The sequence below is a fragment of the Vanellus vanellus genome, assembly GCF_965231255.1.
Source record: "Vanellus vanellus genome assembly, chromosome: 18".
Taxonomy (NCBI): domain Eukaryota; kingdom Metazoa; phylum Chordata; class Aves; order Charadriiformes; family Charadriidae; genus Vanellus; species Vanellus vanellus.
Window position 1 is genome coordinate 1,746,745 of NC_138923.1, and position 16,006 is coordinate 1,762,750.

The window sequence follows — 16,006 nt, forward strand, 5'->3', positions numbered from 1 at the left end:
GCGCCAGTGTCCTGCGCTCCGGGCAGCAGAAAGCAAAATAGATGGGAAATCAGCTCCACCGTGGCATCTCCTCCCAAGAGAGGATGCTCTGCTGTGGTGCAGAGCGGCTTTAATAAGCCGGAGCGGAGCGGTAAGGCACGGGCAGAGCACCAGCAAATCTGCGCCCTGTGCCACCACGGCAGAAACGCCTCTGTTGAGTTAATTCAGAGGACAGAAATTGCTCTTTGCTGTACGCAAACATTAGTGAGGTGCCGTAGCGTGAACTGATGAAAAGGAGCGCCTTTGGGCTGGGAGGGAGGCAGACCTCGGAGAAGCTCCCGACCTGCCTCGCCTCTTCTGCTCCTTACATAGAGCACACGCCAGGGGCTGGTTTGAGGATGACGCTCCAGCTCTGGTCACACACAGCCTGCGAGCAACATGCAGCGAGGAAGGAAATAAGAGAAACGATGGGAATTCATCCCAGCCGAGCCCTCCTGCCCGAGCCCCTTCCCTGCACACACCCACTCTGATACGGACCCGTTCCTCTCGGACAGGTTTTCTTTTGGGCCAAATCCCACTCCTTTAAGAAATCTTCTGACCAAGTTCTCTCAGCAAAGTGTCTCCCGGCCCTTAAAACCACTCATCTCTTGCGCTAAAAATGAAGCGTTAGTAACATTTGCTGCCCACTGGGATTTTTCATTTTTAAAAGGGTCTAGAAATGCCCACGGCTGGATCATCTTCTGTGCCCAGACACGAGAAGAAAAGAAAAGTTAAAGAAAGCAGAACTTTAGGACCAAACTGCACAGAAAGAAAAAAAGTCTTCTACTAAAGGGCACAAAAAAGGCATTCCATTTCCCCCTAGGATTTCCTTCCAGAAGGGCAGGTCTCCGACAGCCTGTTTTTCCCAGAATGGTCAGAGACAACTAAGGAACTTGCCGGTTTTTCACTCCAGAGACACAACCCAACCAAAAGGGAAAATGCTTTTTAGTCACACCATTTAAAACATTGTTTTCATTGGATGCTAATTCATTCAAGTTTAATCCGAAATCCTTACTAAAGCGGTAAATAAATCAATCTCCCACGTCACCTCTAGAAAAAAAAGAAAAAAAAAAAAAAAAAAAAAAAAAAAGAGCTCTCTAGTTCAGTCCTTTGCCCCTCCAAGGAGACTTCCAGAAAAGAGAAAGTCTGATCTTTCTTGTGTCTGGACATCACCACATGTATTATTACAGCAGAAACAGGCTTAAACATTGAAAATCCACACTTGGGATTACCGAGCGCTATCAAAGTGGAACAGAGGTTCGTGATTCAGGGACACAGGGTGGCGGGGCTGTCCCTTGCCCCGCAGATCCGGAGTTGCAGGGACGCTCTGAGCATCCCCCGGAGCATTGCAGTGCTGTTTCCCATCCCAGATCATACAATCAGAACTGTCTAGGTTGGAAGGGATCGTCGAGTCCAACCATCAACCCAACACTGCCAAACCCACCACTATACCACGTCCCTCAGCACCACATCTACCCATCTGTTAAGCCCCTCCAGGGATGGCGACTCCACCACTGCCCTGGGCAGCCTGTTCCAGTGCTTGATAACACTTTTGGTGAAGAAATTTTGCCCAATATTCAATCTAAACCTGCCCTGGCATAGCTTGAGGCCGTTTCCTCTTGCCCCATCACTTGTTACTTGGGAGAAGAGAACAACCTCCCCCTCGCTACACTCTTCTTTCAGATGTCTCAGCCTCTCCCAGTCCCACGCCAGCAGATCACCAGGCTGTACCACTGTGATAACCACTTGTCCCTAGGAATTGTCCGTGCTTTCAGAGGAGAGGATGGGTACCAATCTGCCAGGCTGGAAATCCGGGCTGGCATTTCCCCGCCCCGCGCTTGGCGCCAGAAATGAATGACAGCAAGAACTCAGCAGAGCCTAAAAGACACGAGTACGGCTGCAAGGAGCGCGGTGCCCGCACCGATGCTGCAACCACTGCACGCTCCCGTCCCTACCGAGCTCCTGCAATTCCCCCGGCGTGAGGCTTAAAGCAATTCCAAGGACGTCTCATATCCCCTTGCTCGTGACGGATGCACAGCTCACCTACCCCTGCTCTGCAGCCCCTTGCTGATTCAATTACAGTCCACATCTCTCTGATTGAATTTAGCATAAAGCGATGCTCAGCCCGCACTGGCTGTCGAGAGCAAAGTGCCCCTCAGTGAGCCGGCGAAATTCCCGGGCCCCAGCAGCCTGGGAATATTAAAGCCAGGAGAGGAGATTGCCCTCTGGTCCAAAAGGCAGAGGAGAGAATCAACCACCCCGCCGTGTGTCCTGGGTATCGTGGGGGAGGCTGAGAGGGGACACAAACAGCCAAAATTGCATTTATCCAACGTGTACGTATTTTACTATCATTTCTGTGCTACAACAGCAGAGATCTCAGCACTTTATTCCTTCACAGTGACATTCAACCCCTCCCGCACGCATTTCCCAAGGGAAGAGCTCGGTTTCTCCCTCTTTTATCAACCCGCTCCCCCCAAATAATGCGCAACTGTGTTGGGGAAAGAGCCAGCCCAGCCCGCAGGGGCTGAGCACCCCCCCCCCCCGCTTGCCTCTGAAGCAGAGGCTCCTGCTTGCAAAATCCTTTGCGATCCAGCCAGGCAGGCGAAGGACTGACCGTTATGTGGGATAATGCTCTACCGGTGACACACGCGTCCCCGGAGCCCCGTCCCTGCCGGGGGACCGAGCTGCCCAGCTCAGCACTCCCGCGTTCCGGGGAGGCTGGAGGGGGGAGGTCGGCTAACGCCGGGGCTGCGCCGTGCCCCGCGCACACCGCCTGGCTCGGGGCTGGCTCTGGGAACCGGCCTCCCCGCTATTGTTTTCATTGAGGGAGGCCGCCGCTTCGCCTGCCAATATTTACAAAGAGAAAAAGGGGGTTTAATCTCACAGTGCCGGGAAAGGAGGATGCAGATGGCGTGAAGGGGGCGTTTGCGACCAGATAAAGCGAACGACTGAAGTGGCTGCCAGTTTGCTTTCTGACTGCCTTCGCCCCAGCATTTTGAAAAACATGTTATTGCAGGTGGTGCGTGCCGGCAGGCGCGGGAGCCTCCGGGGCAGCACCGGATCCCGCGCCGGCATGAGACCCCGCGCCAGCGCTGCCCGTGGGAGAGCGGGAGGAAAACACAGGGCGCGTATGGCAGAGGAGGACTCAGAGCGGCCAACACAAGCTCCAAACGGGCCCCGGTACAGCCAGGGATTAGCTGCAGGATGAGGTCCCTTTTGCTCCATGGGAAAAGCTCGCTCCTGCAGACGCTCCCCCAGCCCCACCGCACCCAGGAACGCGGGGAGGTGACAGGCAAGGGGTCTGGCCAGGCAGAGCTCCTGGTTACCCCAGCAGGCACCAACCAAAGAGGGACTGTCGGCTCTGTAGTCCATTCTGAGGACCTCACCAGAGAATGGTACCACATCGCGGGAGGGACCAGCAGACCCTACACACCAAGACCCCACGTTGCAGAAATGCCCCTCTCTGCAGGACCCAGCACAACAGCATCCGGTACACAAACGTGGCACTACACGTCACTGCAAAGCAAAGATATAACAATAAGAACGAGCCAGACTCAGCCTGACGCCTCCAAAGCCTGGAACTCAGTGACCAGCCCGGCCTGGGGCCGTTCTCCTCTCGCTGTCGCCTCCCCCAGCTCATGCTAGCAGATGTGCTCCCAGGGGTGGTCAGGTCCTTGGGTGGATGCCCTTCTGCTCCTTTCCCCGGGCTCTTCTCCTCTGCAGGGTTCATGGCGAAGCGGTTCAGGGACAGGGCTCGCAGCCCGGCCCGGCTCTGCCCGGCCCCTGGCCTCCAACGTTCAGAGCGTTGGTCCGTGGCCAAACCCAGCAGAGATCCCAGAGGGGAAGTACCTCGGAAACGGGCTCCAGACTACAATAGCTTTTAAATCGCAGAGCAAACCTTCCACCGGCGAAACAGCAAGCCCTGGGAATATCCTGTGCACAAAACACAGGCAACTGCTGGCTGGTTGTTATATGGCCCACGGAGCTCGGTCCGATGAGAAAGTTCAGTTTGCTCCCGTGCTAAGCTGTGCCGGGGGGGGGGCGTGGGGGACCACGTCTCTTCCTGTGGTTTTTGGACTGCTGGGCACACTGGTGGTGCCCAAAAAACAAACACTGGCAGTAACAGCGGGGGCCCTGTGGAAAGCTGGGATGACCAAAAGGGGACAGGATCTCACGGGTGCTCGAGCAGATGATGGGCACGGAGCTGCTGCGTGCGGGGCACAGCAACCTCTGCAGAGAACCACAGCTCGTTGCTGTGTGGCTTGTTTTCAGGTCAGGGAGGCTCTATAGATGAAGGCGAAGGATAGATGTGCCCATCCTTCCTTGTGACACCCAGGGCTGGCTCTTAGGAAATGGGTTTTCATTGTCCTACAGACACACATGGATCAGGAGAGGCACCAAGATCACAAAGTGGACCTGCTGCTTCACGGTGCAGAGCCACCAGTGGCTCCAGCTCACCCCGGGCCAGTCGCACCCTGTTGCGCGCAGATGCTGCTGCTGAGGAAGGAGAAGATGGAAGAGCGATGCCACGGGAGCACTGCATCGTGGCACAGCCCAGAGGATGCTACGCCTCCAGGAGGAAACGCCAGTCTGAAGAACCTTTTCCACCCATTTTGGAGCAGTCATCGAGGGCACCGGACTCGGTCTGTTTTCACAGGTCAGCAGGTTGTGCTTAAGTGGCTCATCAGATAACAGTCTCCGGGGAATCCCCAGCCCTGAGACTAGCCAGGCATGGAGCTGCTGTGCAAACACCGCTCTGGCAAACAGAGAGCAGGTCCACCGCCTTCCCGTTCTGCAAACGCCCTGTCCTCTCGGGCGAGAGGGCTCAGAGCTGAGCAGCGACAGCAACGCTGAGCTCTCCCACCCGCTGCAAACACAGCCCCAGAGCTATCCGTCCCTCTTCCCCCGGCACAGCCCCAAAGACAGCAAGCTCCAGCCTGCGCAGCCAGCCCCAGGGAACAGCAGTTCCCCCCCCCTCCCCGAAATCACCCACTGCTGCCTGGGCTTTTTTAAATGTCTCCAGTACCATAACCGCATATCAGCCCTTCTTTTTGCCAGCATCAGGGAAACGTGACCACAGAATTAGAGCCGGGGGAAAAAAAAAAAAAAAAAAAAAAGTGTATGAACTTCTGCTCCAAGAAGACCTGAACTGGGAACCGTCACTGCCCAGCAGCTGCTCTGTCCCCAGGCCACGGGTTATGCCATCCTGGGGGTTCGGCTACCGGTGTCGCTCCACATCTTCTAACCCTGGAAAACGCTTGAACCAGATGAATGTTTCAGCTGCAGTTGAAATTTGGGGCATGTCATGGGGATGTAGGATAGGGCTGGATTTCAAGAATGCATCAGTATTTGGGGTAATGCGCACAGGAGTTCATGTCCCAACATCCTTCAGAAGCACTTTTCAAAATGTTGGCAGTTGTGGTCTGACGCTGTCTCACCACACCTGCGGTTCAGGCTGCAGTTTGGACTTCTTGGCATCACACATAGAAAAAGCCGGTGGCTGGGACCTGCCATCCTGTGGATGGAGGAATGGAAACCTCTATCCAGGAAAGAGTTAAGCTGTCGCTGTAGGCGTGACATGGCGGAGGGATTCCGCCTGTGTGGGCTGAGCGTCCAGCTTCCACCTTTCAGGTGAGCTGGGTGACTCAAAGCGGTGCACACCGGTGTGCTGCAGGGCAGGATGCAGCCCTGCTTGGTGAGCTGCTCCAGCATCCCAAAAAAGAGCCACTGCTTGCGAGACACGTGGGAAGCGAAGGAAATGTCAGCAAGCAGGAAAGGATTATTCACTGGGTAACATCTCCTGACCATCACCAGCAGAGCGGGTGGAGGAGAGGGAGTCCCCCCGTTATGCTGAACAGGGCTGGGAGCGGGAAGAGGAAGGCAGAGGAATACACTTCATATTCTCACCGTGCTTCAAATTCCTGTAATAAAACTGGCAAGAGCAGGCAGCAAGGAGCGCGTCTAGATTTTCTCAACTTGAAGCCCTTAGGCGTGACCGATGCCAACGCTGCTAGCCTCGCCTGTGGTCCTCGCTCCACCGCAGCCCAGAGGATTCTTTCCCCTTGCGGCAGTACTAGAAGCCCACCTGACAAATAACACAGCCCACAAATCTGACAAACATCATTTCTTTTCCTATTACGAATTAGAGGGAATTGAGATCTAATTTCAATAGAGCACATAGTCCACTTCACAGATAAACTCTCATCTCTTCTACCCTCTCCCACCCTGCCTGCGGCACCCAATGCCAGCTGACACCTGATCTTCTCACCAGGAATTTAAAACCCAGTACACCTCCACTCTTGCATCTGCAGGGTGACCATCACAGCACCAAATTCAGGATTTTGTGTTCAGGCGAGGCTGAGTGACTCCCAAATCACTGCTTTTTTTTTTAGTGGTTAAAACCCTACTGTGGCAAGTTGGGCTGGGGGCTCGCAGACCGTGCCCTTTGGCCAGCGCTGCTGTGGAGTCAGAGCTGGGCACAGCTCTGTAAGTATTTTCTCGTATTTAAGCAGCAAAACTATCGATGGAGCGTTCGAAAAGGAGGGATCGAGACACCCTGCAGGCTGCTGAAGCCCTGTTGGGGAGCAGAGGAACCAGGGAGGGGAAACCACAACAGCAGAGCCCAACCCAGGGCACCAGATCCTCCTTAACGCTGGGAAAAAGGAAAAGGGGAACAACTTCCTTTGCTTAGTCCCCTGCCAAAACCATCCCATTTTGGTTGGAAACAAATTCAACCCAAAATGCAAGTCTTCCGGCTGTCACTTTGGGGTCAGAGAACAGAGGAATGGGAAAGTTGACTGAACCTCAAACTTTTATCGTTACCGTCTTCCCGCTGCGGGAGCTCACGGCTCTGATTAGCCTTCCCCCAACAAGCTTTTATCACCCACTTCTGACCCTCGCAGACCTGTGCGTACAGTCCTCTTTGCCGCAGGATCACATGAAAACACGTCATCAGCTTTCACCCACCTTAACAACCAACGCCCGCTGCTCTATCGCTGAACCATCCTCCTTATCGTCTCCTACTTCCCCAAATTTCAAGTCATATGCCCACTTTATCAGGCATTATTTGCTGTTTTCTACCGTGTCAGCGATGATTGTTTGCCGTTAAGCAAGAGCCAGGCTTCCCAAGCCCTCCCTGGCAAAGCAATGCTCATAGAAGATGATGTTGAGGTTTCAGACCAGAGTTTTTAACTGTTTGTTAAGCGCCACATCAATTTCCTGTCTTTCAAGGTTTTCAGGCCAAGCGTTGTGTCACATCAAGCCAAGTGCCAGTGAGGACATCTGCTCTAGTTGTGCTCCTTTTGTACTCTTTCTCTCTCTTTCATTAATAACTCCTTTTTAATTCCTTTACTAAACAAATTCACCTTAGCTGCTCCCTTGGTTGCGTAGGTTTGATGTCACCCCCAGACAGCCCTTTTGCCCTTTTCCCTAACACCAAACCATCTGCCTAAAAAGCGTCCTCTAGATCTGCCAGGACAGTGCCCAAAAAAGCTCCTTGCAAACTGTTCTGCTGACATGTCCAGAACAGCGAGCTTCAACATCACCCAGGTGTATAATATCTGTCACGTCACAGCATGTCCCTGAGCCTTAAAGTCCTCTGTACCACCAGTAAACTGCGTTTCCAGCATGTACATTCCCTGTATGGAGAGGGGAACCTCAGTTCTCCTTGCTCTTTCCCTGCGGGACAGAAGTGGGCAATGCCGCATCCCTGAGGTCATTAAATTAGCCGCGCATGAGGAACAGAGAATGCTTTGGGAAATTAATTCTCCTACGAAGCAAAGTTGGGACGTCGCCAGCGAAGACTGTGGAGTGAAGCACATTTACACAAGCTACAACGTTGCCCCTCACTACAGCTGTGGTCCAGTTTAAAAAGCATTTGTTCAAAGCTCGAGGATGCAAACGGGAACGGTGCCCACTGGGGACCCCACAAGTGCAGGGATGCGTCCGCACAGAGCCAGGGCATGGGACGGGGGGGGACAACGGGTGACAGTGTCATTTCTCTGCCCCTTGTTTAGAGGATGTCCTGTGCAGAGTTAGGATCGCAGGATCACAGAATGGTCAGGGTTGGAAGGGACCTCTGGAGATAGTCTAGTCCAACCCCCGATGCCTCTCCAAGGCAAAACCCCCGAGGCATCTCCGAGGATGCACATCTCCGAGGATGCACATCTCCGAGGCAAAACACAATGAAGCATAGATCCACAGCGCTAATTTGCTGGGGTCTGTAAGTGTGCCCATCCCAGCAGGCCAAGAAGTCGCTACGGGAAAGATTTTCCATTGGAGCAGTTTCCCAAGAGAAACTCTAGTGTCTGCAGATGAAAACTTCCAGAGGAAAAGCTGCTCCATTTTGCTAGCGCTTTTCGAACTAAAAACTTACTGAGCTACTTAATATCAAGTTAATTTGGTCTGAACGTGTTGGGTCCGAATCAAAAATTTTTAACAATGCAATAAAACACTGATCTGCAGTTTCCTATCAGTAGGATATTTCCGGAGCGGGGAAGGGTGTGAATACAGTCCTGGACCACATTTACGTCTCTGGACTGGCTCCCTGCGAGGCTACCGATTCCCACCACGCAGTACAGGTTTTCTTTGGACAGGTTTTACCCGTGCCATCGCAGGAGGTGTCTGTGCCCTGTGGGGAAGGGCACACAGGCAGGGGGGGAAACGGGGCCAAAATCCCACACTCCAAATTCTCTGGGGTGCAGAAACACAGGTTCACACTGAATCAGCCCAAAGCTTTCGCAAGGCGGCATCTGTTCTACCGACTTTAAACCGATTCATTTGGATTTAAAATACTGAAATGAAACAGATGCTAGACCGGGTTTGCGTGCATTGGTAGTACTTTTTCACATACCGATTGGCAATTTGAAAAGTTAGACAAGCTTCCAGGTATACGCAGTATTCCTCAGATCAAAAGGTACCACTTTCACTTCCAAAATCCCAGCTGGCTTACGTGCTGGGACTATCACTGCTACCCCATGACCACCACGAGGAGCAAAACCATCAAGAACGTACAGCTCAGTGGCGAACCTTCCTCTCTTTCTGCATTCTTTCCAACACCAACCCGTATTTACTCTTTCCTTCCAGGAGGCCACGTGCCCCACCAGGATCAGGGCCACCTGCACTCAGGACCTCAAAGCACTGCAGTTCACACGCTGAAGAGCCTGTAAAATAAACACTCCTTCTGCTGTAACCTACACCGGGCTATAAAGATCACCATTTGCTATCTGGCTGTAAATAAGAAGAATGCACAGGACTTAAACTCTGTGGAGCGATTTACCCACAGGCAATTAGACAGGATGATTAGGAGTAGCTTTTTTATGACACTCCAGTTGCTGGAGTTTTCTTTCTCGTTTTTAAAATAAATTAAGCAACTCACAGACATCGAAACATACTTTTATTTTGGATCACACCAGATCCAAATGCAAAAATGTGACCTTCTGGGTCAGAACATTACTCACAAACCTTCCAGATGAGAAGGGGCAGGAGCCGGCAGCTCAGGACCTCGGCAAAGCGCTATTCCTGCGGCGAGCGCAGAGTCAGCCCGGCCCTGCGGGCTCCCCTTCAGCCCACAGCAGCGCTAAATACATTACTGCTCATCGCAGATGATTTGTGGGTAAGAAACAGCAGCTTGAGAGCTTCTACCAACCTCCCAAGCCGTGTCTGTCCAGATCACGGCAACAGAAGAGCTCAGATAATGACGACCACCAAACCCCCAGACCCACCACCTCCATCCCAGCCAGGACCAGCAAAAGGCTCCTGGCAGGTAAAGTGCTGCTGGCAAGCCCAGGGATGAAGCGCTTGCTGCAAAGAGCAGGACAGGAGCAGATCAGGAGGAGAAGAGACCCTTCAGGGTGCCATGGGACAAAAAAAAAAAAAAAAACAAAAAACCAAAAAAACATCCTTCCCTTACACATCCTTATACAACGCTTTCCAGCTGCCACGAGCAGCCGTGGGGGTGGGCAGCGGGACAGCCACATCTGCCAGCAGGACCCAGCCACATCGCTGGGCCCCCGAGGGTGCCAGCACCCTGCCAGGGGTGCCCCCCTCCACCCCGAGTCCCGGCAGCCTGAGCGCAGCCCCGAAGCACAGCCCGCCCCTCTCCCTGGGAAGCCGCCCTTGCAGAGGGAAACCGTCCGGTTCCCACAGTCGGGATGGAAGCTGAGCCTTCCACCAGGTCACACAGACGGCAGCGTGGCACCCAGCGGACACCACGTCCATCAGGCAACGGGGAGAGCTGCGCTGGGCTGGACCGGAGACCCTCACCCCAAACCCACGTATTCACTGGGCCCGAATCCCAGGTTTCATTTGGCCATGCCTTGAATTGCAAAAATAAACTTAACACCGCAAACTGGTGCTCCCACCCACCCAGCGAGGCACCCCAGCCCCCGCAACGCCCCTGCGTGCAGCCAGCCTGCAGGAATGAACGCCTTTGGGGGGGACCGTCCCCTCCCGCCCACGGGCTGCCAAGGCTTACCACCTCCCGGTGACACCCCCACAACCCTGTAACAAAAGCTTTGCTCCTGAAAAGGGAATGCAAAGAAGAAAAGAGAGATGACCTGCAGATGACTCTCAGCTTCCCTGCAGGGAGAAGATGCTTAGATGCTCCGAGGCTGGCTCCCACGACAGCATCCCATCATTTAAGAAGAACCCGTCTCCGTTCACCTGAGGTCTACCTCCACCGAGGACAGTTCATTGAGTCACACAACCCCCACACCGCAACATCAGAGGTTGGTGCTTTCTCGCTTTAGCCACCAGCCCGTGTCCTGGCAGCCTGGTCAGCCGCTCCATGGGGCTTTTGGGATTGCGGGTCACCGTTTCCCAGAAGAGCAGCCGTGGGGAAGTCGGGAGGACACCGTCCTGCCCTGGCTCACTGCTGACTCACAGGCACGTCCCCCTCTCTGTGCCTCAGCTTCCCCTTTTGAACCAAAACTGCCCATTGCTGGAGAGCCTGATGAGACTAGAATTGCACTGTCTTCTTAACCTTGAAGGCGGCTATTTCTAGCTGTGCTACGCTCTCATGGCACACACAAAAAAAAAAAGCCACCTTCTCCCTTCCTTGCAGCAAAGACCCAGCCAAAGCAAGCAGATGGAGAATCACCTCCCAGCAGGCAGGATCTCACATCAGTCTCATCTCCCCAGCCCAGGGCGGACCACCAGCCTCAAAGCAACCCCGTGGGGTCTGGGAGAGAAAGGGTGGGACGGGAGAGGTCCTGCTCGGCTGGATGCCGTCTTTGACCCAGGGGCTGTCCCATTGTCACCTGAAAGCCACGGGCTGGCACAGCGCAGGGTGTGAGCAGCCCCTCCAGGGGTACGGGCATGGGGCAGACCTACCGGTTACCGCGGGTCGGGAAGCTCCTGCTCCACTTGTGACCTGCTCCGAAATACCCTGGGCAGACGGGGGGAACAAGAGAATCCCATAATCGTGGCCTGTCCAGACCTGCTGTCCTCTGCGGGGGAGCGTACATGTAGTAAAGGAAATGTTTCACCTTTTCTATGCAACTACTACACTCCAACTGCAATGGATGTGACAGATCTCAGTCACCAGAGCTGCGAGAGCCATTAAAGCGCATCAGAAGAAAGCCAAGCGCTTCATAACATCTTGACAAAGACACATCTTCCCCTCCCAAGATCTCATGAAACACAGCCAGTTCTCTCTCAGTCCCTTCTATTCAGGGGCCCGAAGCTTCTAAATCAAATTTCAGGCCCCAAGTGCATTTTTCCGAATGCATGCGACAACGCAGGAGTGCCTCATCCCGCTGCCGGGATGTCGCTGACGAACGTCCATTGCAGCCTTTGAGTCACGGCGCAGGATTAGCCGGGGAGGGAGACATCACGCCAGCCTGACGTTACGCTGGGACACGCACGGAGCAAAGCCCCGAGGAGGCAGCTCCTGCCCGACCGCCCCGGGAAGAAATCGCGGAGACAAGGAAGGAACAAGAGGGAAACACGCGAGAGAACTCGTCATAGTGCTTTGGCCCGACTCCCAGCCGCTCAAGGTGAACAACCTTCATTCCGAACATTTTCATCCAACTTTCACAATAGCTTATTATTTCGCGGTGCTGCTGAGCAATGTTTGCCTTTCTCCTCTGCGCCCTGGGGATCTCTCCCACATCCAAAATTTCCACCTCTGAAAATACAAGGCCTTGAAACCAGGAACACAGTCAAGTCACTCGAAAAGGAGGGAAAAAAAAAAAAAAAAAAGCCGCAGCATTCGATGATTAGGTAGGTCCAGTCACTGTGAACCAATTTTGCAGTCTCCTTGGCTGCTTCGCAACACAAACACAACAGTGCCAATGTCTGAGTGATTCCAAAGCTGTTCAGAGCGTTTAGCCACGTACCAGCCACACGTGTTTCTAGAGCTATGATTAAACATCTTTTGGATTGAGCTTCCTTATTTTATTTGAGGGCTTCAAACCCGGGTGCTTGAAGATAAAGAAAAGCAAGATGCCTCAAAAATATAGACAAAACAGTTGGCAAGGAAATCTGCCCCCGGGCAAAAGAATCCCAAGATAAATCGAAAGTGAGATGTGCGGAGGAAGATCCACCTACTGCGCGCAGGGGGAAGGGGAAAAGCAAACCTGTCCCAGTCCTGCCCAGCCTCCCCGTTCACAGATTCCTTTTAGCAGCTTCTTACTAATATATTCTGGCTGCAGCCATTACGTTTCCTTTCCAGACCTCTGGCAAATTAATTAAAAAAGGAAGTTAAAATCAGGCTGTTCAGTGCTCCTTGCCCCAGCAGAAAGGATCAGTTGTTAGTATGCGTTCACCTCCTACTAGAAAGTTAATTTGGGAAACAGCAACACTCACCTCTGCAAGGTAAAGGATGCAGAATTTCCGATCTTCTGAACCTATAAAGAAGAAAAACCAGGATCAAAATTAAGCTACAACTGCATTACTGCAAGCGGAGCCACTGGCAGAGGAATTGGCTAAGAGACAGCGTTTAATGAATATTTATTGTTGTCATCCCACAGTACCAGGCTGCGATCTGGGAGTGATGTATGCTGCATCTGCAGGGCCGCGCGCCGGGCAGGCTGCGCCGCATGCTGTCTTGCATGGACTCACTGCGCTACCCCGGGGGTTCTCCTTCGGGTTTGTCCTTTTGGAAAAAGGTTCCTTTCATTCAGAGGCCACGCACAGGCTCTTCTGCCTGACCTGTAACAGCACGTGCAGCCCGATTCCTTCCCGGGGGCTGCGGAGGCCCCGCGGTGCCCACGCAGCCGTCCTGGGCACCGGGGTCGGGTCTCTCCCGCCTTACCCCTGTGGACACCTCGTTCCCAGGAGGAGTAACCAGAGCAGCTCCTGTTCCTACGTCCTTGCTCATTCCCAGCTTCTTGCCCCGAGCCCTCGGCAAGGCTGGTGGTAGCTCTGCCTGGTGCTGCCTGTCCCAGCCTCCATCAGCGCCCCTGGCCGGGGTTGGTGCCTCCACAAGGAGACGGAGCCGAATCCCAGGGCAATGGGAAACGGCTAACGTGGGGCAGGGGGGAGACCTCATCCAGCTCCATCGGGCTGAGGGCAAACTCCCCAAGCTCCCTCCAGCATCCGTCAGAAGACCTGTTCAAGGGACTTGTGCTTCCACAGCTTTGGGAAAGGAGGCGGTGCTGGAGGCGATGCAATGACCAGCGTTGCGATCCATGTCTTGCCAAGTCATGGAGCAGCCCAGTTCAGCTCCCCACCTCACCACCAGCTGTCCCAGGGGATGTGTTACGCTCTGGCTGCTCCACCAGGCTGGTTCCTGCAGGCCTAGCGTTCCCCATTCCCAGCAAAAAGTCATTCCTGAAGATTTGCCCTGGTTTTTGATCCTTGCTGGTGAGACACGAGTGTCCCCAGCCCAAGGGAAGCCAGCTCCTGGCATACATCAGCCTCGCAGAAGGACATGAAACTGCCACAGGACAGGGTCACCTCAACTCTGAAGCAGAACATCCCATCTCCTGGAGCCAGCGCGCTCCTTCGTGCCAGCAATGCCCCACGCCAGCTTTGCCCTTGGTAGCGTGCAGCACCGCCGGGCTGCAGCTTTCATAACCCTTTTAATGACATTATCTCTGCCATGAGATCAGATCCGCAGTCCGGGCACAGCCGCAGATCCTATTCAAAGCAGTGTCAGCACGAGCTCTGCTTCATTTCAACAGCCCGAGCTGTGCTAACGATGGGAACAGGCTCTGTACAGCAGTGGAAACACCCTGTTCCCCAGAGGAAAGCAATTCTTCTGCCGCAGGCAGCAGCCCAAATGTCAAGATAAGAGCTGTGACCCGTTGAGGGACTCCGATGCCTCTTGGGTCACTCCACAGGCAACATGAAACCCATGAAGAAGTGCAACGGTCCGGAGGCATTTGCTGGACATCGCCCTTCCAGCTCCCCTTTGGGGGATGGCAGACCTGCCTCCGCTGCCAGCTTCACTTTTAATGCATGTTGCAAGATATGGGGTGGAACATCACTCTGGGGACACCAGGACGCCAGTGCCACACCAGGATGCTGGAGCCCAGCCCCACCGGGAGCACTGCTGCGGACCTCTCGGATGAGGAGCCCTCGTGTGTTTTCATAAGCTTCAGCCCGCTCCACCCTGGGCAACGCGGGGGTCAGTGAAGCAGCCTGGCCCCAGGGCCACTAGCCAAAGGGCATCAGCACTGCCCCTCCAAATCTTCTCCTCCAGAAGGGGAGCCATGCTGAAAGCACGTGCCGTGAAAGCAGGGCCCAGCTGGGAGCCCCTGCCTCACCTCCGCACCACAGAAAAACTCTTCACCACTCTCCACAGCAATGCTCAAGCTCTCCTGGCACACTCTTCCATAAATCCCAGAAGAACCATTGAGGAGCATCGTCCTTGCAAAGCCAAAGCCTCTGACAGGAGCCCCTCAGCCAGTGCTTTTTCCCCCCCAAGGGAGGTTTGGAGGCAGGATCCCAGCCTGCTGCTGGCACACCACGAGTCCACCGTCCCCTTCTGCCACTTCTGCTTCCCAAGTGGTCAGCAGTACAAAAAACGACCCCATCTTCTCAGCCGGGCTCTCTGCTCCTCCCTGCACCGTGACCAAAGCTCTCCAGGCTGCCTTGCAAAGCAGACTGCAGAAGACCAACATGTCCCAGCCATATTTTCTCAGGAGCTTTAACCCAGCTTTCCCGGCTCATCTGAGGTACAAGTCACCCTCTGGAGACATGCACCCTCAGCAAAGAAAGGTGACGTCGGAGCGTATCAGCCCTGGGAATGATCCACTTCTCTTGGGCCTCTGTTTATTCCTTCTGCAATAACAAGTGATCCCGACAAAGCCCAAAACCATCAGAATTAAGTTCTCTTCCAAATCCCTCTCCATTGAGCTACGAATCTTAGCATTAGCAGCCTCCACTGCCAGCAGCCCCTGTCCCTCCGAGGCTCGCCGCTACACATGGCCAAGCAGCCCAGTGCCTACGGGACACACGAAGCAGGGAGCCAGCCTGGGCTAAGGAACTGCTTAAATCCCATTTTCTACCAATAATTGCCTTTAGAGAGAAAACAAACGGGATGTAAAGAACCGGTTGCCCAGCCCAGCAGCCGGGCTTGAGCCAGTGCGGACCCCCAGCAAGGCACGAGGGGAGGCAGGAGAGCGGCGGCAGAGCCGGGAAGGGCAGCCCTGAGCGCAGATTTCAGCACAAACCAGGTCTGACGGAAATTTCTTCCACCAGAGCTTTTTCCCAGTCTCCGGAGGGTCAGGCTGGCGTGCCGGAGCCTGCTGTGCCCCAGCTCATCTCCTGCACCGCGGACCATGGAGAACCACGAAAGACAAGGGGAGAGGTACAACCTTGTGCCGGGGAAGCGGCAGCCGCCCGGGCTTATCCAGGGCTCCATTCCCCACGCAGCGCTACGTCCGCACCTTTTTTGGCAGCTGAACAGCGCGTACTCTCAGCCAAATTCAGCGAAATGCTAAAAAGAAATGATCAGGAGAAAAAAAAAAAAAAAAAAAACAAACAAAAAAAAAACCACCTCACTTTAAGATATTTCCGTTTCTTCCTGATGCGTTGTGAC

General features: G+C 54.2%; 1 protein-coding gene across 1 annotated transcript in view; it reads right to left on the bottom strand.

The window, feature by feature from the left end:
* Positions 1–16,006, bottom strand: part of RGS3 (regulator of G protein signaling 3) — a gene marked incomplete at its 5' end in the record, with an annotated part of 87,010 nt that overhangs the window by 26,024 nt on the left and 44,980 nt on the right. Inside the window, one exon of the mRNA XM_082492825.1 lies at positions 12,826–12,866. Within this exon, the coding sequence (XP_082348951.1) occupies positions 12,826–12,866 (41 nt within the window). The remainder of the gene's footprint in view (positions 1–12,825; positions 12,867–16,006) is intronic.